At 41.8% G+C, this 23,336-nt stretch overlaps 1 protein-coding gene across 8 annotated transcripts in view; it reads left to right on the forward strand.

The window, feature by feature from the left end:
* The window catches only part of sv (paired box protein shaven), a 203,053-nt gene that overhangs the window by 142,088 nt on the left and 37,629 nt on the right, over positions 1-23,336 (forward strand). For all 8 annotated transcript variants that reach the window (XM_076620607.1, XM_076620608.1, XM_076620609.1 and 5 more), the window contains exon 4: positions 21,938-22,103. In XM_076620607.1, the coding sequence (XP_076476722.1) occupies positions 21,938-22,103 (166 nt within the window). The remainder of the gene's footprint in view (positions 1-21,937; positions 22,104-23,336) is intronic.

The raw sequence follows: 23,336 nt of genomic DNA on the forward strand, positions 1-23,336 counted from the left end.
AAACTATTTGTTTTACCAAGATGCAGCAACTATCTTTGAGATATTGCTAGCAAATCCCTATAAACCTCGTATAAAGAGTCGCTTCTAAAATACACCGACGCTAAGGCGCAGTAGAGTAATCGTCCACTTAAATCTACGAATCGCTGCTTCAACTTCCATTTAATGACTCCGTGGTCACGAATTAACTCGGCCAGAAATACCTGTCCGAGACGATTCCAATCTACCCTAGCTATCTATCACTCATGTTCCTCTGCATAGGGAAAAAGAGATCTCAGATTAAACAAGGCAAAACGTTGTTCCTTCGACTTCCTCTCGATTCTCTCTCAAACGAGCCAAGCGTCGATTCAAAAAATCATTATCTCGCAAGCAAATCGAAATCGTTCGACTTCCTCTTTATCCAATAGATCGATCGATGGTCTTATTTCTTATCGAAACTCGTGCCTACAAATCGTCGAATTCGTTCGTTTTGAACGGTGTTTCTGGTTACGTACATCCTCATTCACGAGTATTAGGATATTTGTTAGTCTCGTGCGGAATGCGATTGAGAAATCAATTGTCTTCTTCTCATTACATAAACGAATCTATGTTGTAATATCTACTCTATCATATTTGTTAAGAATCTTTGTTTTTCACCTCTTTTTACCCTTGTAGAATTCTTCTTTTTTTTATTTTTGCGATTAAATACTTCACAACTCCAAATCACATCTACGGACTACAATCAAATTTTATTGTACAAATATCGCGGATAGAAGACCGCATAGGAGATTTTTGATGCAACAAAAAGACGCAACGCGATAATAGCATACCCCGCCAGACAAGTTGACCGCCACGCGAATTTTACATATTTTTCTACATATTCTTAACGCGTTAACAGCGTAAATAGAACGCGATTTCGACGTCGCGTTGTCCGCGGTTGGAAGGTTCGTAGTTTTCCAATAACTTGTCTGGTTCACCTTGTTTCTCCTAATACAGCGATAAATGTGCTGATACTTATGAAGAGCAGCGTACACCGAGGAAGCATTCGCGATATAAATCAAAATAAATCGGGATTTCCAGGCTCGCATCCTCTTCGATCGCACGAAACGACTCGATGGAAGGTTGAACGAGGATTCGCGGCTAGATTCTGAAAACCGAACGACACGAGAGCGCGCGCGGCGACACGGAGCGGTGCTCACCATTTGCCGCGCGAGGCGAAGCCACCCACGTAGCCCGCCGCTCGTTTGTCATCCGACAAATAGCCTTTCTGCCGGCCGCGTTACACGAGAAGAGTCAAGTACGTGTGTCGACAACGGGCCGCACGCGCGTATATACGCGTGTCTCAGGCGTCGTCTCGTGGCGGAAGGATTCGCGCTCGTAAGATTATTATTATCTTAACGGCCAGGGCCGCTCGCGGTCCGCTTCGACGATATTTCTCGCCCGGCACAGAAATACCTCTTCTTTCCTAGCCATTAATTTCGACGCGTCTTGAAGCTTTGAATTGTCCGTCGAATTGTTGTTACTTGTTATTGAAGTCAGTGAGAGAAAAACGGAAGGTTTGTTTCGAGGAATTCAAACGAAATATCGAATAGCAAAAAGAATCTACTTTCGAGCGGTGGTCTTGTACAAGTTTTATTTTGCGGTGTGTTAAAACTATCGATAGATTTCGGAGAGTTATAATACAATAAAGGGATATCGTAGGCCAATTAAGCTTAATAAAAAATTGGAGAGAATTTCCTACAATTCTATCACTCTTGATACTCAATCAGATTATCTGCTAATAAAATATCTGTGTGTAAACTTGAAAAACGCTTCTAATCTTCAATATTCATTCCAAGAAGACCTGGCACATCAGATGCTTAAGTATTACATCTTACTTCCTTTTCTGCACACAAAGGGTTAAGAATCTTATAAGTCAATGAATTCCCAGTTTTCGGAAGATAGCTTTCTACGTGTACTGTCATATAAAAATTCATTGTCTTCTTTTAGATCGTAAAATCGTGTCATGATGGAGAATCGAGTTGTCAATTAATTATAAAACTAATTCGATGATATGTTTGAAACAAATACCATCTTGCTCTAATTCTTGGCTAATTCGGAGGAACATTTAGCGCTGACAATAAAAAAGGAGACAAAATATTCGCGAGAAATATCGTTAGAGGAGTTCTGGGAAGCATGACATTAGGATGGCGCGACATCGTCCAGGGTGAAAAGTAGGCTGTTCGGCTTTTCGCTGTTCGTTTTCGCCGCGAGATCCTTCGTCGACGTACTTATATACGCGGTAACATCTGGCGACGAAGTATCACTAGGACGTCGTTCGTTCAAAAAAATAAAAAACGGAAGAAACGACACTGGTAAGCGATACGTGAATTCGCTGATGGATTAGACGCTATTCGAGGAATGCCTGGGCTCGCTAGTCAGCCTCCGGCTGATCGATGATTTCTTCGTTCAAGCAGCTCCCTCGGCTGGTAATTATTCGTGCCAACAACGCGAGAATCGCCGTTGTTTGCATTCTCGCGAAATAACAAGCGTAATTTGCGAAACGTTGAAATATCGCGGCGGGGATTGCGGGAATTTCACGCAACACCGAGTACAGAAGTTACTTAAGATCATCCTGAGAAAAAGAAGAACTTAGAATTGAAAGAAAGGACAATCTTCGCTCGTTCATTCAACAGGACTTGCACTTAATCATTTGCTACTAGCATTACGTGTACTATATAGTATATGTCGGAGTCAGGTTGGAATTTTGGGGCGTTCGATGAACCTTTACTTACTTTACCGTCGCGGATGTAGCTAATGTTTATCGGTACAAATGTGCACACTACAAGAGGCTATGAGTAATAGCGGCGATAGGATGGTCGAGATGATGGTGACAACGAATTCAGGTTCGATAACGAATCCACGGTCCACGGGATAACGAGTACAAACGTTTCGGGTAACTTTCTCGATAACTCAATCAGCAATTCGTCCAACGACTAACTAACTAACTCGTAATCCAAATGAAACTGCCCTTTTATATTCCTGTCCCCACTTCTCGGGTCAATCTTTGTTTTTTAAGGGGAGCCATATAATCGTTCCATACCTCTGTCAGATACACGTCCCTCCCGTGACCGTGGCTACGTCTAGTGACCCGCTATGTCACTTCGAGCCCGAACTCATCGTCATGAAGCCAAATTGGAACATTAGAACTATTTCTTATTTTTATTATAATACTTAAGTGTAGCTATAGTAAAAGTCTGGACTAGGTATTGGAAATCGCGATGTTCTTTCATCTCCGACATATATATATATATATATCATAGAAGTATTCGTATTTTCCAAATTGTCAAATATTTGCCAAATTTTAAACGATTGATATCTGTGTATGATAAAAATGTGAAAATACTTATCAATGAAACTGTATGGAGGATCAAGTAAACTTGAGAATGTACCAAACTAAACACTGTATGAGAATGGAAACTATATGGAAACGAAGCTTCATTAATCCAATGTACTGAATTCCAATTAGATAAAATAAAAATGTTGAAATAAATGCTTGTTCGTTTATAGGAAATGTAAGTGTGCGAATATTTGACGTACAAAATTCCCATCTATTAAAACACTTGGAGGGTGACACATTTCTATTTAGATTCCATTTCTTTGGTTGTGCTCATAAGAACATCGATTTGAATAAACAACCGCGATCTATCGATCACGTCGGTGAAGGGTAGATCTATCAGAATCTCGTCGCACCTTCGAAGCTTCGCGTAATCGCGAGGATGGAAGAAACGGCAGTGTTCTGAGAGGGGGCTGGCGTGACAGAGCGAGCACGAGGTGAGATGAATAAATAAGAGGGTTTTGAAAGGCGGTCGCCGTGGCCCAAGAGGTTATTACGTGGCGTCACGCGATGATGTATCCGCGCTGGTTCAGATTGTCTCCGCGAGATGGGACCACCGACCGTGAAATATGCACCAACCCCCGGGTTAAACCCCCTGGAGGCACGCCGCCCACCCTTATTCACCGCCGCATCACCACCTTCGGACGCAAAAAGAGATGCTTGCAGGGTCTTCTCTCCTGTCGAGGGCTGCTGGTCCACAGTCCTGTCCCCTTGACTCGATTCGAATATCAATCTTGCCCGAGGGTGTCTTGATCGTAATTAATGTATTGGGTTTATTTGCGAATAATTCGTGAATATATTAAGATGCAATGGAATAATTCTCTTCGATCTTCGCTACGTTGTCTGAGGATTTCACTGACACTAAATTGTGTAAACGATTCACAAATATCTAAGTAGGATTATGACGATACGATGAAAATAAATAGGCATGCGTAACCATGTTTCTGCCTAGATAAAATTGAAACGTTGATATTGTCAAAAACACCTGTGCGGTTTCAGTAACTTTAGAAATAAGAAATCTGTAACCAGACATTTAGACTGATTCGGTAATTTTTATAATCTGGAAACAAATTCTTTCTCTTGGTTTATTGATAATAATATAATCAAAAAATATTAATCATTATATACATCAAAACGAACTTTACCAATCTCTCGAGAAACGCGAGAGTCCACGAGATGCTCTGATTTAACAGCTTGTCCACTGGCCCATAAAAACACTTTAATTCTCCAAGAAACGACCATCAACGGACGAACAGGGATCGATAGCTTTTAAAATGTTTTGGCAAATCGAGGTGGTCAACCCCGAATAGAGGAGTATCGCGATAGAACATTAGGAGGGATATATTTGGCCGATGTAGCAATAATTTCCATGCATATATACACGTAGGTGGTGCAGTGACGGCACATAGATCACAAGGGCTCGCCGACACGCGACAGCACGTGCTCCCAGCGACCGCTTTTCTCTCTCTCTCTCCCTCTCTCTCTCTCTCTCTCTCTCTTTCTCTCGGTCTCTACCCCTCTGACCCCACCCCCTTTGGCCCACCACGTGCCTGTGCACTTAGGGTGAACTTCATGAGCTTTCCACCCACCACAAACGACAAACCACTCGAGTGGATCCCCCTTGAACGCGTATGTGGCATAACCCTTCTTCCAACCATTACCGTGACGCTATTCATGCTTAATACAACGGATCTCCGGGATTTATCCTTAAACAGAGAAAGTCGAGATGTTGCTGGGCACCAGAGAATATTTTCCAAAAATTGGACTCGAGCATAGGTTATCGAGAAATTCTTCGACACGGATAATACGAGAATGTTGTTGTAGCAGTACCAGTGAAGGAAGGATTGTTTTTGGTTATCCAATATTACAGTATTATTAGTATGGTATATTATAGTATTGCATAAGTATATTTTTGCAACTTATCACAATTATCGATCGATGTATTAAAAAGAAATACGTCTCGGAATGTGGTTATAAAACTATGGCCAACGAAGTATTAATATCTTTCTTTTAACGAGCCTTTGTTTCATTTTTACTGAAATTGAGAATTTTCACTAAAAATATTAGGTTGTCCGAAAAGTGTCTTTCTTTTACAGACACGTCTTTTACAACAACGCATTTTTATACAAACGTGAAACTTAATCTGTCGAACGTTGTGATCTTTATTTTGATAGGACAAAATGGATCATACGTAATTCGATAAAATAATATAAAACGGAAAATATTGTGCATCCATTATTTCCTTCTAAAACGAAAGAAACTTTTCGGACGACCTAATACAATCCGATAAAAGTAAAAGTCACACGAATTACAAATATACGTACAACTTTAATTCTAGAAGTATTGTAACTGCCTCTACGTCCGTATTGATCAACAGCTACTATCAACATCAAACTCAAATCGTTGTAATTTCGGTCGATCGAAAGGCATACGCGTAAATAATAAACATTCTTATTAAGCAGTGGGATACGATCCATTGAATAATCAGTTGGTGGGATTCGCAAATTAGGCGACGTTCGAAGCAGACACGGACAATCATATATTATACCGTTTAAAAAAATAAAAGAAAGGAGAGAAGAAAATGAACTACTTGCATACAAATGATTTTTTATCAGAAATTGACAAACTCATTGAATGAAAACCGACGATGCCTGAAGTGGTAGATGTGATCAAAATATGGAATAATTTTTGTGAAGTTCCACAAAAAGAGAAACGACAGAAAATTGGATGGCCAATTTTATTTTATAGTAAGTTTATTTTTCTCTTATTTATTTACGTAATATTAAATAAATAATATAATATATAAATAATCGCCTCAGTCGTCGGAAAAATCGGAGAAATTTATTATGCAAATTCTTCTTAGTCGGAAAGACCAACACAGGATCGTTATGCTTCTTTCGATTATCGAGTAACCATAATTTCTTCCTTCGATATATTTAGTCCGGTCATCGATATAAGGCTACTTTATTCATTTATTAATAAAATATTATTTTAAAATTACTTCTTAATATTTTCATATACAAAATGTTTATTCAGTAAATCCAGTAAAATATGAACTCGTATGTTATAACTTAATGTACGTTTGTCGTGGTTAATTACTCGTTTAATTAAATTACGCCCGTGAAGCAACGCTTCCCGTCACAGAGACAAGGCCAAAGGAGATTCGAATAATTGTTTGTCGTCAGTCCAGTCGTAAATCCGTACGCACCGCGTAATAATCGCTTCTAAACAAGGGGATGACGGACAACGCGTAATCATATTATGATGTTGTGGCCTTTAGCTCTCCTGGGGACGGGGGAGAGTCGTGTGTTTGATATTTAGCATTTCCCACGGGAAGCTCGAGACTACGTTTTTACCATCGAGAGATTCCATTGTCGTAACATTTACCAGATAACTTTTTCGCCATTTCTCGCAGAAATTTAAGCGATTTCATCTTTCGTCAAAATTTGAAATTACGCTATCCTTTTAACGCGTACGCTACGATAATATTCGAACACCTTGTAGTAACATTATTTGAAAACGTAGAAATTAACGACGAATTAGTAATTAGAAATTGCCATGTGTATTTTTATGCTTCTGTAAACTGTAAAATGTAAACTGTAAATTTAAATGCTTTATCGAAACACATGGTAATGATATATTTTACGATGTGCTGTTCGAACTGTTTACACTAACGTCAGAAGTCTCTATCAGTCTAGAAAAACCTCGTTAATTTAAACTTCAAATTAAAAAATTGGAAATTAAAGAATTTCGAGATAAAAATCTTGTCAACGAAGGAAACTATCCTATAATTACTCGTGAAACTTTTATAGTATAATGTCCTCGCTCTTTAACGCAAAACTTCGTTTCTTAAGAAAAACGATCGCGTAATAACTACAGGAAGAGATCGCAGTGTACGGCCTGTAGCAAGCGGACAAGACTTATCGTCGCGGATCGCAATTTATTTTTGTATCAGGCGGATGTGTCTAACTAGTTTGTCCGGGCGAAAGTAAGAGCCTCTCTTTTCAAGATTAACGATACTTTAGTACTGTTTTAAAGAGGCACCCACCACCCCCGGCAACCCCCGGGACTTTCTCCTACCTCTGGTACTTGCAACCCCCCGAAGAAAATACTTAGGATTAACCTGTTCCACCACCCTCCTAAACCCTCGTCTCCTCCTGAACTCACCACTTCGTTATTTCCTACCGCCGCACTACCCTCGAATGGGAGGTTCAGGGTGAAACAGACGGAGAAAGGAAAAAAGAGAAAGAGAAGGGAACAAAAAAGTAGCAATCGTCGGAACTTGAAAGCAGGGCATTTTATGATGACTACAAAAGTGGTTCGGCCACTGTTAGGGCGGCGAGAAAGAGGGTGGCACGAGCAAGGCGAGACTCAGTTGCTACCCCTACCAAGCTTTTTTTCCGCCCTTAGACGCAGAATCGAGGATAAAAGGAGAAAGAGGAAACGATAGAGAAGGAACGAAGCTGGATCACGATTCTCCCTTACCAGAGGAGAGAACGCTGCAGCCAGGGACTTGAATTGATTGCTTTCATTACGCAAAAAAGTCACTTCCTCCCTGTCTCCCTCTTTCTCTCCCTCCTGCCGTATCTATCCTTCCTTTTCTTCGCCATCTACTTTTTCGCTCTCCATCTCTCGGCATCCCTCGCCTTGCCCTTCGTATTTTTAACTTGTGCCGCGCGACACTGGCGAATAAGTAAGTGTGCTATTTACATCAAATCTCGTAAGTTATCGCCCACCGCCACCGCTATATCTTTCTTTCCCTTTTCTTCTTACTATGTCACGGGTACGGTAATACGGTTAGGGGTTAATCTTTTACGGAATAGTCACCGAATTCCGTGGGATGCTCTCGCAACGAGCACTCCGGGTTTTTGCGGTTTCGAGAGCGGCGAGCCAACAGGGGGATAAATTCGTCCGGTGCTTTTTCCTCTGTTTTTCTGCTTCTTTCCTTTTTTCCCCTTTTTTTGATCGTTCGGACGGACCGTTTTTGCCGCGAACGAGATTCTCATCGGAGACCCATTATCCTCGGTCGCGCGACGGCAAACAGAAAAATAATTCTCGCGAAACCACCACCACGTTTCGGGGACTCTAATTGAAGCAGCTAATGAAATTCCAGCTACGGGCAGAATTCTAATAACGATTTAAGGTGTTTCCCGAGATTTACAGGGTTGTTCGTGATTGTACATAGAGGAGACCGAGATTGCTGATTGCTGCGCTAGGAGATTATTAATTGTTATATGAGCAGAACTGTTATCTGTATTGTGGACAGGTTTCTTGTTTGATAATTCTTACGAAGAATTTTCTTCCAACATAGGTTTTGCATGTTATTGATTAACCTTCTACATACTAAATCTTTCGTAATTTCTTCGATATTGAATTGTTACTTACTTACATATTACTATACATATAGAAAAAAATACTTAACTCAGATATTAAAAACAAGCTTAACCGCTATATCAAATTGAAGGATAAATTTAAAAAACACCAAACGTTGTTACATTTATATAAAATTTATCTAATTAAGGAGTAACATATTCATCTAATTTCTCCAAAAATACATATTTTCTATCTAAAAAAATTTGCACATGTATCCTTACATTCTTCAAGCAATTTATACATTTTTCGAAAAGCGTACGCTAATAGAAGGTGAACGAACCTATTACTCAATCTGATATTCCATTTACAAAACGAAGATCATCGAAATCATAGATTTCGTATCAAGTTTCGCAGTTATCTGAAAGTGCCAATTTTTATAACTCTTCTAATAAATCAGCAAAATACTGCAATATTCTACCCACAGATAACAAAGATCATGCATATCGCAGATCCTACGTAACTCCTACGTCTTGCCAATGATAAATCAGATTAATACAGCGGTTATCCGACGGATTAGGAAGGACAGTGAACCTCCAAGCTACAGATTAGCCATCCAAGAGCACGACGCAGTCACGTTACCCCAATGATCGATGCACCCGGAGCAACGAGCTCATCTGCATCTGCCCTGCGACAGCGCTGCACGACCACTGTATCGCTTGCACACTTCGAATACTGCTATCCAACCTCAAAGCTACGGGTTCCAAGTGCGTGTTTCCCCTAAATTCGACTGCGAATGTATCTCACGTCGAGTGCCGGTGCACTCATGTAGAGGACATATTGCCCGTCAACGCGAACCGAGCCGCTCGTTCGTTCAGGCAAATGATATGCCAAAGTGTAATCTCGAGAGATCCTCCAGAGATTAGGTCGGCCGACGCGATAATGACGAATGGATCCCCGTTGCCGCGGCCTGCTCTTTGTTCCCCGGGATCACGAGCCAGGTGAACCAAGAATTCTTTCGAGGGTTTGTTGTCAGGGGAAGAATCGACTGCGTGATATGGGGAAGCACACCAAGAACTGGTTTAGTTCTGGTTTCGAGGGATTTTCGGTAGGATTTAGCAGGGATTTTATTTGTAATTGGCGGTAAGGGGAGTAAGATTTTCGGTAGTGCTAATGATTTCCTGTTTATTTGAACGTTATGGTGACAGATTAACGCGAAGTATGTATTTTATTAAACAATTTTAGGGATCTGTTTTGAAAAGTCTTTCTCAGAAGGTTTGGTATATTTTAACATTTAGAGAGGATCTAGGAGAATCAAGTACTTAGAAACAGTTTCGATCGAAATGTAATTATCTTCAGAATGCCTATCAGAATACCTTAATAATATCTTACAATATTAAAAACATTCCAAGTAGCCCATATTCTCTATTCCTTGCCAGAAACCAGAAACTCCTCTCTACATTTCGATTAACAAATCTGACTTCAAATCTGGACAACCCAATCCTCGAGCAGAATAATTTACAACTTCCAGCCTGCCGCTGCATCGAAACCACCCCTGAATCGAAACTCATACCCGACGCCCAACTACGACCCAGGAAACGCATCTTTCACACGCTGGAAACAGCTCGTCCGCGCATCTAAAGAAGACGAGGAATCATCGATAGATCCTAATGTACGCCAACATCGCAACTGCGTATTTAAGAAAGCGAACGCACACACGCTCACACGTCCAAAAGACACTAAGATGAATCCAATCCTCCGCGGAGCGGCAATGTTGCGTCGTCGAAGGTTAAAAAGCAGCCGCGGTAACAGGATGCGGTGTCGGCGTGCAATCGATCCAAGCCTCGTCGGACAATCGAAAACGCAGAATCGGCCGGCTAGGAAATTACGGGATCCCCGGCGGCTACGTCGAGTGTCGGATACTCAAGCCGGTTACGCAACGAACCTCGCGTTCGACAAGAGGCGCGTTTCCCGATCTCACGTATCTAATGTCAATGGAGGAGGCCTCTGTGCGTCTCTGTTTCTGCGAGCGAGACAGACGCGACGAGGTGGACGAAACGCGGAGGAGGAACGAACGAGGTGGCCCCCAGTCGGAACGTAGGAATGAAACGAAGAAAGGAGTCATGAAAGAACGCACTCGAATGTAAACCGGACCCTTGTGAGATTCGCGGCCCAGCGGCGGTCCCACCGACGCCGATGGCTGACCGCACCTTCCGGCTGATCCGAGTCGCTCCGAACACCAGACCTTCCCAGAGCGCTAACATTTTAGATAGGTGGGGGGCCCCCTCGCAGACTACCTCTTCTTCGATCCTCGATCGAATCCCGGAGCTTCTTTCCACGGATCTCGATACGCTTTTTTGTATCCGGCTGTAAATTGTGTCCGTTTCATGCACCATTTACGAAGACGATAGGCTTTTTTGGATTTTAATGCCACCTAAGGGCTCCTTATTTCAGTTGCCAGATTCCTGGAATATGAATTCTTGGTTTTGTTTTAACATGGTATTGGATGGGAGAGACGCGATGTATTAGGTATATGCAATTTATACGCTTGGTAGTACTTTTGGGATTAGAAAGGGAGGCTATATAGTTGAGATTGAGATTAAACTTTGTTGCTAACGAAGAGTATAGCGTAAGAGTATTGCGGATGAAATTACGCGCCTTTTTACGGAAACAATTTTTATATCAAACGCAGGTTTTCCGCTCGATTCTGCAATTAAATATGTATTTGTATTATCCTCCAAAATATTTCATAAATATCGATCGTCGCAATATTATTTGAACTCCTGTTCTGCGATAGAACTTCTTCAATCCACCGCTACGTTTCTAAAATACTGCATCTCTGGTCCCACAAAACTATCGTCATCTTTAACTTCAAATATAGTATCTCGTTCAGCAGGTAATAAGAATAAAGGGCTGACAAAAGTAAAATTCCGTATTCTCTCCCGTAATCTTCAATTTGATACTTCGATACTTCGCAAAAAGGGTTAAGCGGAAAAAGATGTCGAAATCGCCTAAGTGTTTTCACTAAAACGTAGAACGCTTCTCTCGTGAGCAACTTACTCGTAACGACAGAGATTTTTTCGCTGAATCTGGATCGCGGTCAAACCCTTCCCATAAATCGTTGCTGAAAGTTTGGCCACGTACTCGCGACTCGCAATAACTCGGCGGCGGCGGATAAAAATCGGCCGGGGGCCAGGGATGAGTAATTCGGACCCGCTGAAGGGTAATTGGAATGCATCGTGCATTGCCTAACTTTCGAGTTATAGCCTGCATAAAAGTGATAAGTCTCTTCCGGCGAGTAAGCATCTATAGATTACCGTAAATGTTATACCACACCGCACGGTATATACACAAAGTTCCCAAGGAAAAGTATCCTAGCGGTGAGCGCGCCGCAGTTTGTAAACCAGTATATCGTCCCCCACCTCCTGTTCCCCTCCCCACACACCCCACGTGACACGCGTAACTTGCGAAGTCCTAGCCCTTTCCTCCCTCATCCACCTTTTACCATCCTCCACGGACTATAGACAGTGTCCACCATATTTTGTCCCGCGACGTAATCAGTCTCGTAATTAACCGCGTCAGAGTCTGATACGCCTCGTGCTCCCTGTATCGTGCGCTGATCGAAATCGATTCATCTTTCGTGATCGTGAATCGTTTAACCCTCTGACTGTGTGATAATGTGACGAAGAGTGCGGAATGAACGATATACAAATTTAGAAGGTTTTTTGCTTTCCCAAGAAGGTAGAAAAAGTACATTGTTAAACTTAGAACGAAGAATATAAAATATAAGGGTATAGGTATAGGAAGAAAACTATAGAAAGAAAAGTGATATAATTGCGATACAATAACTACCAGAAACGATGATCGAGAGACCAAGTGGAACTATCACGCAGATTGGCGGTGTTCGTGAAAACTGTATTGAAAGATATTCTAATCTATAAATAAACCTAAGAGTAATATCCTGTACTATAGCGACACTCTTTGGTAATAATCGTTTCCAATAACGAGCGAACTAAGGTAATCGAAACATTCTTCGATCGTCGACCGGGGGTAAAAGAGCATCGAGACGAAGTGGTCGAGCAGTGAGGTTGGGGAGGAGGCGAGTGTTTCGGAAGAAGTGGAGCGACAAAGGGAAACTCTTAAATAAATAAAATCGATAAGGCGAGACATCGTATCCAAGGAGAGCAAGGTAGAACCTCCCGGAGAGGGACAAGCTCATGAATAAGCAGTGCTCACGGGGGTGTGCGCCGCGTGATTTCGCGTGGGACTGTTGGCGGTAGACCAGCCGGCGAACGTTTATTTCGCAACCTTTGCCTCTTCCATCCCGGATTCTGCCTCTTGCTCTCGCAGCCGGCCTCGCTCTCTCCGTCGCACCGCGGTGGATGCCAATAACGACGTTATCCCGCGCGACGCTCAAGCCGTTTCCGTAGAAACCCCGCGTCACAGAGCCGCCCCACCTCGGCTACACGTGATCACGATCCAGCCAATGGTGTGCGCGGAATCTCGTGGCTGGATGCTGATCGAGGGATGCAAAAGGCGGGGTTGCAGCCCGCGTGGGGATGAAAGCTCGACGATAGAGGCGGGGGTCGAAAAGCTTGGCGAAGTCACGTGTGCCCGTCGCCAGAAGCCTTGTTCGTGCTTTCACGTCGTTGTTACCCGCACGACCGTGCCGCTTTTTGGGGTCCAGCCACCGTGTCACCGCGGCTGATAACGATAACGAGAGTCGGACGTGACCGAGAACCTTTTTGCCTATTTCGGCCACGGGACCCAACTACACGAACTGACGAGTTACCAGGCACAGTCGCTTCAAAGTGTCCGACGAGTATCCAGGATTGTTTTTCATCGGTTCTTTGCTCGTGAATACTTCTTCATGGTTGGATTGTTCTTCGCTCGGATTCCTTGCTGACAACTATGGACGGGACAGAGATGGTTCTTTCGGAGACGATTCGTGCGAACGAGATTCTTGGATTATTTTGAATTGTTTCTAACGATGGACTCTGTGTGTCTTTATATGGAGAAAGAAAGAGATGATTGGTACGATCGAAGTATAGTTGATAAGTGAATACAAATGAAATCTCAAGTGATCCTTTGGATACGATGAAGTGAACTGTGTTATCAGCGAAGAACAGTGTACAGTGACTAACAGCAAGCTAAATGTCGCGCAGATAATCGTCTAAAACTCGTCAATAATCTTCTAAAAGCAGTGTCCAAAATATTCGGAAGCCATTGGAATCTCAATTTTAAGATCCATCGTACATTTCGAAGTAATCGTAAGGCTAAGAACCGTTAAAATCCAAGTGGTTAAAATTCCAACATCCAGAAACTAATTTGAGAAATCGTCTCATTTTACCAATCCAACGATGAAGAGAGTCAAAAATCCTTTTAAGAATTCGATCAGAGTATCATTGTGGACATCGTGCGAGAGTGGAGTTCAGTGATGTCGCGAGTGCTGTGAGAAGAAATTTGAGAGGCCGTAAGTGTCCCATAGATAAAGTTCTAGCAGACGAGGACGGATTCAGCTCTCGATTCGTGAAGATGAAGCGACGGTCGACCGGGTGCTCGTCGAAGCCACCCGTCGTCCGGCACAAAGACGCTCCTGATGACGGTCATTGTACCGCCACGCCATAGACTAGTCTCGGAGGCTACGGTTAAAAAAGAGACGAGAACCATCACCTCTGGAAACTTGCGAGAAACATCATCGTCGGTGGTCAATAGGACCGACCGTCCTTTGGACGCGTTTCACATATTATACGCGACATCAAGAGAGGAACCACCTGGATTCCCACAGCCGACGGCCGTCGGCTACTGAGGGGCCACGATGGACCTCAGCACCGCCTATCGTTACAATCAGAATATGATGGAATACTACACCTGTAAGCTGACAACACGCGCGGTCCTCCGGACTTATTTTTCTATTTTTCTACCTTCTTGTGATTTTTTTCATTTGTTAGAAATCCTTGGTTGCATATTTTTGCTTATCTTTGTTTTAATTGGGTTGCATCTTTCGTGATATCATGGTTAAAGAGCAGATGATTCCGATTTACTCGTAGATTTATTCTGGTTGATTTATTCACAACACTTTTGCAGCAAACAAGATTCGAATTTGCGTCTCGGCCTCGAATTATTTTTGCATAGTTGTCAGGCGACAGTTGTTTGATTAATTTTTATTACGTTCGTCTTCATCGACGAAATTACTGCTTTTAACCTTGCTGCGTTCTTTGGGTCTTTCTAACCAGAATTTCCTTCTATCGTTAAACAATTTTATTTCATTAAACGTAGCTAGTTAAGTAAACAAACGTTAAATACTATACAGAGTTAGTCTATTGATAAAATTGTCCGTTATATAACTAGGTACTTTACACTATCAATTAACAATTAGTAAGAATAGATCAATTTCAGCTAGCGCAAAAATCAGTCTCACTCGCTTAAAACTTGGTACATGAGAAATAGCAAATTCCTAAATAGACGAATTACTATATCCAAGAGAATCTGACAATCAGAAAAACGAATTAAGTCAATTAAAAAATATTTCAAACTCGCGATACGAAGAATACTTAAGGTTTGCCTAGGTTACCGCTTGACCCGAACTAAGTTAGAAGATTCTCTTCTTGTCTTTTAATAACCGTGAATAGGAAACGATATTCTAAGAAGCGGCAAGACACCGCCCGTTTTTACACGGAATAACTTAAACACCGAAAAAGCAGAAAACAATCAACTCTCTTCCCCGGATCGTGAGAGCGAACTTGTTAGCGTAAAAATCGATTTCTCCCGGTATTTTCTGTCCGATCAAGCGGTCCGTGGAATAGAACGAGGAAAGTCGAGCGGACGGTCCGCTTGGCGACAAATTCGCATCGTCGTCGAGTAAACGAGAGTGCGAAAACGAGAAATTCAACGACCTTCGTCCGATCCGTTCGATTCGTAGCGGTACAATGGTTGATGAAAAAGCAAAACCGCACGTCGTTGCAGTCTCTGATCCGCGTAGGAACCTTTCGCGGAACCGTTCGACTACCTCCTATCAAGTTGTTCCTCTTCGCTTCCCTAAATCCTCAGTGAAAGCTTCCGAATCAGCGTAGCGAACGCTCGAAACGAAAATCTCTTCTAGTTTGCGAAAGAAAGAAAAAACTCGGCCACAGAATCTTCTCGTACTTTCGTTTTCTCTCACTTTCTTTCCCCCGCCGAATAAAAAGTCGGTCTTGCTATATCCCGGAGAAATTCACATCGCTCTGAACCGATCCGGCAAATTCGAGGAGAAAAAGGGGGTTAAACCGGACCGAATCGTGGAACCGTGTTGCACACGCTTCCGCACTGTGCGCGGTAAGCAGCGATCGAAAGCGAGAACGCGACTTTGGAAGCGTGTCCGGCGTAATCGCGCGTGAACAGAGAAAAGTGTGAAGAAAACGGAGAAAAATGTGTTGACTCGGTGAACGCTTAACACATTCGCTGATACCGATGCATAGAATCCGTCCTCTTAATTATTTGGAATTTACTTGCTGCACTCTTATTGTAACAATAAGGAGACGCAATCCTTGAGATTTTATTTCTATGTGTTTTAATAGAAATATTTTTAGAAAGACGAATAAAATTGTAAGCAACACGGTTAACATGTTCATCGCAGATTCAGTAGTCGCTATTTACGATGATGTAAGCTAATAAATAAATATCGTACGATATCTGTTTGTATATTGTAAAACTTTGCGTCATAATGGTCCAAGTCAGGATTTGAAGAATTTATATTTAATTACGTATTTAAACTTTTAGAGGTATCGTCCCTTTAATTTCATAATTAAGTTGGTAACTGTATCTACGTTTACATGAGTCGAAAAGATATAATCAATTTTTTCTAATAATAAACTTAGGACACTATTTTATGAAAACTAGCAGCGGACCGTGTTACATACTCCACTATGATTCTCAGCTCTCCATATGTACTTGACATAAATTTTTGTGAATTATTTCTTCACAATTTTCCACTTTTCGATATATATTTAATTTTCTTCAAAATATATGTCTCCTCGAAATCAGCTCGTACGCAGTTAAATGTGCTAATAGAATTATTTTAAAATACAAATGAAATACTAAGTAATAAAGAGAGAGTTACAGCAAATATTATTAGAAAATTGTGAGATAAAAAGATATGCAGTTTTTGCGGAGGAATAATTACATTTTATTATGTCGTAAATGTGTTAAAATCATACGATACACTGATCATTGTGTGAAAGGAAAAAAAAGAAAAAAGGAAAAGTCTTTCGATCGCGATTTCGTCTAATTACAGGTGGAAACGTATTAATTAGGTGGCCACGGTCGCCGTTTCCAAGCGGCGTGGCCGCGACCGTCCGCCGGTTCCGTTCGAACTAATGGCATGATAATAATTATGAAACATTAACAAGAACGGCGCGGTCAACGCGAGTGCATCGCAGCTGAATCGTTCCGCGACCAGTCAGCCAATCGCTTTCATTGAACAGACAAAATTATCCGTGTAATTGCAGCGGAATTTGCTGAACGTTTCAAGACCAGAAAAATTATCGTCGATATTTGCTACAGAGGCAGGTGAAACAAATCAACGATTTTATTTGTAATTTTGTATCACTCTATACTGGAAACATTTTTACGATTTACGTGACATTAGAAAAGTATAAACTTGACTTTCTCTAATATATCGAATCGACTTTCCATGATATCGATGTTATTGACACTGAAATAATCGAGATTAAAATATAAAATGACAAATGAAATATATAAAGTGAATGTAAATAGATTGCAGATGTTCGTGCAGTTGTGGAAAATTTAATTCTCTGCAGTCTGAGAAACATTTGGTGTCTCAATTCAACTATTATTCGTGTATTCGATAAGGTATTTAAGATCTGCTCGTTACTGTGATCGATTTCCATATATTTTTGAGCAATGATATATCTCTAACTTGACGTATTTCTAATAAATTTATAAGACAAAAGAATATGTTTTACGCGTTCATACTGAAAATTACCGAAGAAAATCAAAGAAAGGAATTCACACGATGTACAAGAACGCGCAGGATATTCAATACATAGTACTCTATACTAAAAGGAAATGCTAGAAGATGAAACAAATCTCCATTTAAATTCCATTCCTTCAAGAAAATGTTTAAAAATCCGAATTCCCAGAAACATCCACAGTCTACCTATAAAAAATAACTCTCCAAAAAAACAGCAAATCTGCAAAAATTTCTTCGAAAAAAAATTACGAATACATCATTTTGTTCGCTCCGATACTTCCACTATTAAATTGGACATACGACCGATCGGGCTACGAATTTCTGAAAAATAATACCAGCGGCCCGTACTTTTCCGTGTATTTTTCAAGCGAGCGAGTAATAAAGTGTAGCGTGTTTCCAACGCGCGCCCGGCAATACGTAACGCCAGACCGTAATGTAATACAGGAACAAAGCTGCTGGAGAAATATCGTGTGACCGAGTCGGGAATCTATATCGTGTAGAATTCTTCGTTGATGCTCGCTCGCGCACCTATCGTGCCATGTCCATCGCTCTTTTCCTTCTTTTCGTCATCGCAATACCTTTTTCCTCGCACACCAGAGCCAACATCGTCGTCGAATTCGTTAGTTTCGCGCGTTCCGCTCCAACGACGCGATTAACCAATCGTCAAGGGTATCTAATTGTCGATAGCCATCGTATCTTGATACGTAGAGTACGTCCGATATATTCACGAAAGTATTTGAACATTTGCCGTAGAAGGCTTCTATAAATTTATTTCGAAATTTCATTATCGCTGTAACGAGATTCTGTAAAGTTCGAAAGCGATCCGGGGACGTACATAAAAGTTACGAGGCATTTACTGTAAACATATGTTTACGAAGAAGTTAATATGCAATGAAAAGAACGATTTTAAGATGGGCTGGTTATTGGACAATTTAGGCTAATTGACTGCTAAAAGTATTTTCATGATCTTTGCACTAAACGTAGCTACAAAGCTTTTATACCGTCGATTAGGGTACACCGCGAAGATGTAACGATATGCTTCATGCTTGTTCCATGAAATCAGAATGGCGGACGTGTTAATAGATCGCGAATGAGAAGCGTGGCGGCCCGGAAGTGGTTCGTATCAGTTGGCCAGGCAGCCAGGTCAACTCATTTTGCATCGTCGTTCTTGCAGTCAGATAGAATCGCTATGGAATTAGGAAGCTGACCAGCTTTCTCTGGTACCGAGTCGAAATACCGATGAACATCCGATTAATTCGCCAACTGAGAAGCTTGTTGAAGAACCGTGTCGTTACTGTGGGAAAGTTTGACGGGTCTTTTGGATTGGATGAAACGATATTGCAATAGTATACCGTCATTAACGGTAAAAAGTGCCGCTCGAAACCTGGTTAATTTGTTTTTAACGTTTCTTTGCGAATCGTTGATACGCGTGAATTTTTCTTCCAATCTTTCGTTAAATTCTTTCTCAAAATATTGTAAGACTTCTCGCTTGTTGAAACAGAAAGGTTAGATCATTATGCAAAAAGATCCTACTCTGGCATTAACGAACAAAAAGCATTTCTAATGTCTTAAGAATATGTCTATCATAAAATTGAAACGAAAAATCATACGTAACGCATCACGCTATCACAGGACTGTTCAAACTGTGAAGACATTTTGCAACATTAGAAAAATATCATTGAGTCGAGAATAATCGAAAGAAGACAAATTCTCATACATTTCTTTCGCTTAAACGTCCAAAAGAGAGAAGTACAAAGAAGAAATCCGAAGTTAACAAGCATGCTAGTAGAGCTAACGAAACGAGACTGCACGGTAGCGCATAGACGGAGATTCAGGATAGGAACGCAGCTTGGGGACAATAATAAGCGTCGGTGACGCGGTTGCTGCGAGAGAGCAACGGCACGACAATTCGTAGCACTGGTAGCCCTGGATTTGACCTCCGGGGGTGGTCCACGGCTCTCGAATCCAGGGCCCTCGTATAGTTGTGGTCAGCAGGCGTGACGGCGTGTGTGCGCCGCGTAGGGTGGTCATGGTGCTTTTGCCCCGCGCCACCATCATTCCAAGCGCGACTATCCCCCTGACTACCGGCCACGCCGCGGGGATGCGACCATAAACGCGAAAGCGAATTGATTTGCGACCGGAAAGCGCGTATCGTTTCTAGTAATGATCGCGGATCCCTTCATTGTCTTGCTGCGTCGTGATCGTATCAGTTATGGGGGAATGGAGGAAAAAAGGAGAATCGGTGGTTCACGCGTCGCGGAGCGCCTCGTTTCGCCAACAATGATGCTTCTCATCGGAATGGCCGGATCATCGCGGTAATTAGCCGCGATTGTTTGGCTACGTGGAACGCGTGGTCCTTGGTATGGGGAAACAGAGACTTCGTTTCGCAGAGGTTTTAGTCTTGTCTGCTTTCTGAGGAATTTACAATGGAGAGTTTCGATGCAGTTTTAATTTGTATGAAAGTGAAAATGGTAATTTTGTTGGCTTTAGCGAGCACGGTTGAGGATTGGGAAGTTGACGATTTAGGGTTCGATAGAGTTTCTGGAATTCATAGATCTCGAGGTTTCTGAAGCTATTAGCAAATTGACTGTCGATTGATTGTAACATTTCAAGCAGTCAAGCAGTTACATTCGCACAATTTTGGATGTTTTTGGTTACTGTCGTAATAAAAGTGGGAAGTACTAAACGTATTATAAAATGTATGTATATTCAGGGAATTTTGTTTTTTGATAAACTATATATTACATTTGCAGATAACAACGTGGTATGTTAAAATAAGCGATAGCACTTAGCCACTCTCGACAAAATGTACAAATCTAAACGGCAGTGTTAATGGTAGAGCTGACACTCCGTGTATCAAGCTAATTTATTACACGCAATGTAGCTAAGAATATGTGCCCCTTCATATTTTACAATTTCTTTAAATACTTCCGTAGTCCGTATTACTTTACGACACAACCTAAAAATTAACTTTCACGTGTGTAAAATACATAATAGTGAAAAACCGAATTTAAGTAATTAAAATGATTAAAAAGTTAATTTTCAAATATACGAATACGTACATAAGAATTCGAAAAACTTCGATCTTCCGTGTCTCGTGAAAGTTGGACGATCAGGCAAATCTAGAATTAATTTTCCAGTAGAATAGTCCAGTCGCGCACGGACACGACAACAAGAAGATTCGTATCAGACTTGTTATACTCTACTGCGTTACTGGAGCACGTTAAATCGAATGTCGGCCATTATCACGACTATTTCTTTCCCCTGACAATTCAGTCTGATCTGCATCAACATGTTTGCCAGAGGAAGTCGATTGACCGGGCAAAAAGAAGCAGCATAAGCAAGGGGACGAATCGCGCGGTCCCGTCGCGCACTATAACCGAACAGGCCTGGTTCGTCGATGTTAGGGGTTAGAAACAGCGCTGATCATCAAATCATCGGTGCGCTGGCACGTACACGGGGACATATGTCGCGGTCCAGGACCCTCCATTACGATATTAGATCGAAGTTAACGCGTTAGGAGACCGTAATGCGCGAAAATAAAGTCGTCTCGCGAAGAGAACGAACAGTAGCGTGTGGGATGGAAAATCGAATGTTCTGGCACACGTTGCTTCCATTATTAGCAAATGCACTCGTTCGAAGGGGAATTGGGGAACAGAAAATGTTTTCATACAAGAATGGGTCACTGAAATACGAGGTTTTAGTATATATTGTGTCTAGTGTTTGCCCCTATGTAGAATGATTGGATCAGAGGATCGAACAGAGTATATAAATGTACGTATAGCATTTATTAAAAGTAGCGAGAAATATTTGATCGACATATGCGAGTCCGTTAATAAAGCACGATATAAATAAGTCAAGAGCAAAAACCGTTCGTTTCAGTATATTCACAATTGATAAAACTAAATGAAGCCTATTAACAATATTCTATGAGATTCCATCGTTGTACACAGACAGAAATCATATTTTAACGCTATCGATACACTATCAATTCGACATTCATTAGGAGTTATTCGACTGATCCATGAAGTAACAAGTGATTTTTAGATCATAAAGCTACAAATATTTCGTTGCACGATGAATTTATACCATCTCCGATCCAACACTGGAAGAAATTTTAAGAGCAGCTAAGAAGAAGCTCAAATCGTAAGAAGGAAACAGTTAGTAATCCAAAGTGTAAAAGTAAAATCGATCTTTAATGCTAAGGTCGGTCGCGATCTTTCTCCAATCGCGGAAGTTCGACCTGGACGTTTCGTAAAACGGTATCCTCTCGAGCTAATGCATTATCGATTTCCATTTTCCAGGCCACGGCGGAGTTAACCAGCTCGGCGGCGTCTTCGTGAACGGAAGGCCCCTACCGGATGTAGTCAGGCAGAGGATCGTCGAGCTAGCGCACAGCGGCGTCCGACCGTGCGACATTTCCAGACAACTCAGGGTATCTCACGGCTGTGTATCCAAGATACTGTCGAGGTGAGTACCGACACCGTTCCGGCGCCATCCAGACCTCCGTCGTATCCGTTACAACCGCAACCCCCGTGGTGTCCCGACGGCAACAGACTTGCTTTTTGCTCTACCGTCGTTTGGCGCTTCGGCGATTTCCTCCATCGATTCGTCCATCCTCCTGTCACTGCATCGATGCATGATTCTTCTACGACCGACTGGTTGATGAATGAGGAACTACGTGTTGAAAGAACGAATGACAAGTTTGAATGGTAGTTGACGGAAGATTGGTTTCTTTGCAGCTTGTTCGACAAGTTAGATTCTGAATAGGTATGTTGCAAATTGATCAGAATTTTTTGTTGGTGGAAGGAGACTTAATTTCGTAGAATTGCAATAATTGAGTAGGAATTCATTTGCGTTTTGAGGATAATACACGTTTTCCTTCGATCTTGTTGGACAAATGTCTAGATAACAATTCTTTGAAATTCTTTGGGTTATGATATTGTTAACGACAGATTTCATTTATACATCGTTGATACTATTAATTCTTCGTTTCTTGGAGAAACGCAACTAACAACATATCAAATAATCAGGCAGCGCCAATAGCTAGACTTCGATTAAAAATCATCATAAAGATTCTCTTGTAAAAAAAAAGGAAGCCGTACCAGCTGAATGAATGTCTAATTCGTTAATTCAAGACGAAAGACAAGAGACGCGATGGCGCAAATGATTTAGTGGAGGATCAAATTTTCCATGGCAGACGTAACGCTGTAGTTCCCATGCGTTCGAAGTGGCCAAAGATACCCGAAACGAAGAAAAAGATGCGATGGTCGAGGGAAAGACAGAAAGGAGAGAATAGGGTGCACGAGGAGGCGAGGAAAAAAGGTAGACCAATACTGGTTCGGGAGTGATTTAATTAAAGACGCTGTTAGGAGCACGAGGCGAACGAACCCGGGGACGAAAACTGCGACGCCGGAAGGAAGGAACCACCCCTGTTCCGGCCGCGGTGGGGGGTGCCAGCGGGTGCGACGATATGCGGTTTCCATGTTTTTTCCACCCTCCGCCCCGCGTTACATAACGGGTGGCCTCGTGCCGTTTTGATGGCCCGAATGTCATACGTCCCCGCCGGTAGAATATCATTGTCGTATATAGCCAGCTCTTTCACGTATATGCCCTGTATATGTGTAATAGGCCGGCTGGATTATTTACTACTTTATTGCTTCTCAAGTTACCATCCCTTGGATTTGCCTATCTTTTTTCTTT

This window comes from Bombus vancouverensis, chromosome 8, assembly GCF_051014615.1.
Source record: "Bombus vancouverensis nearcticus chromosome 8, iyBomVanc1_principal, whole genome shotgun sequence".
NCBI lineage: Eukaryota > Metazoa > Arthropoda > Insecta > Hymenoptera > Apidae > Bombus > Bombus vancouverensis.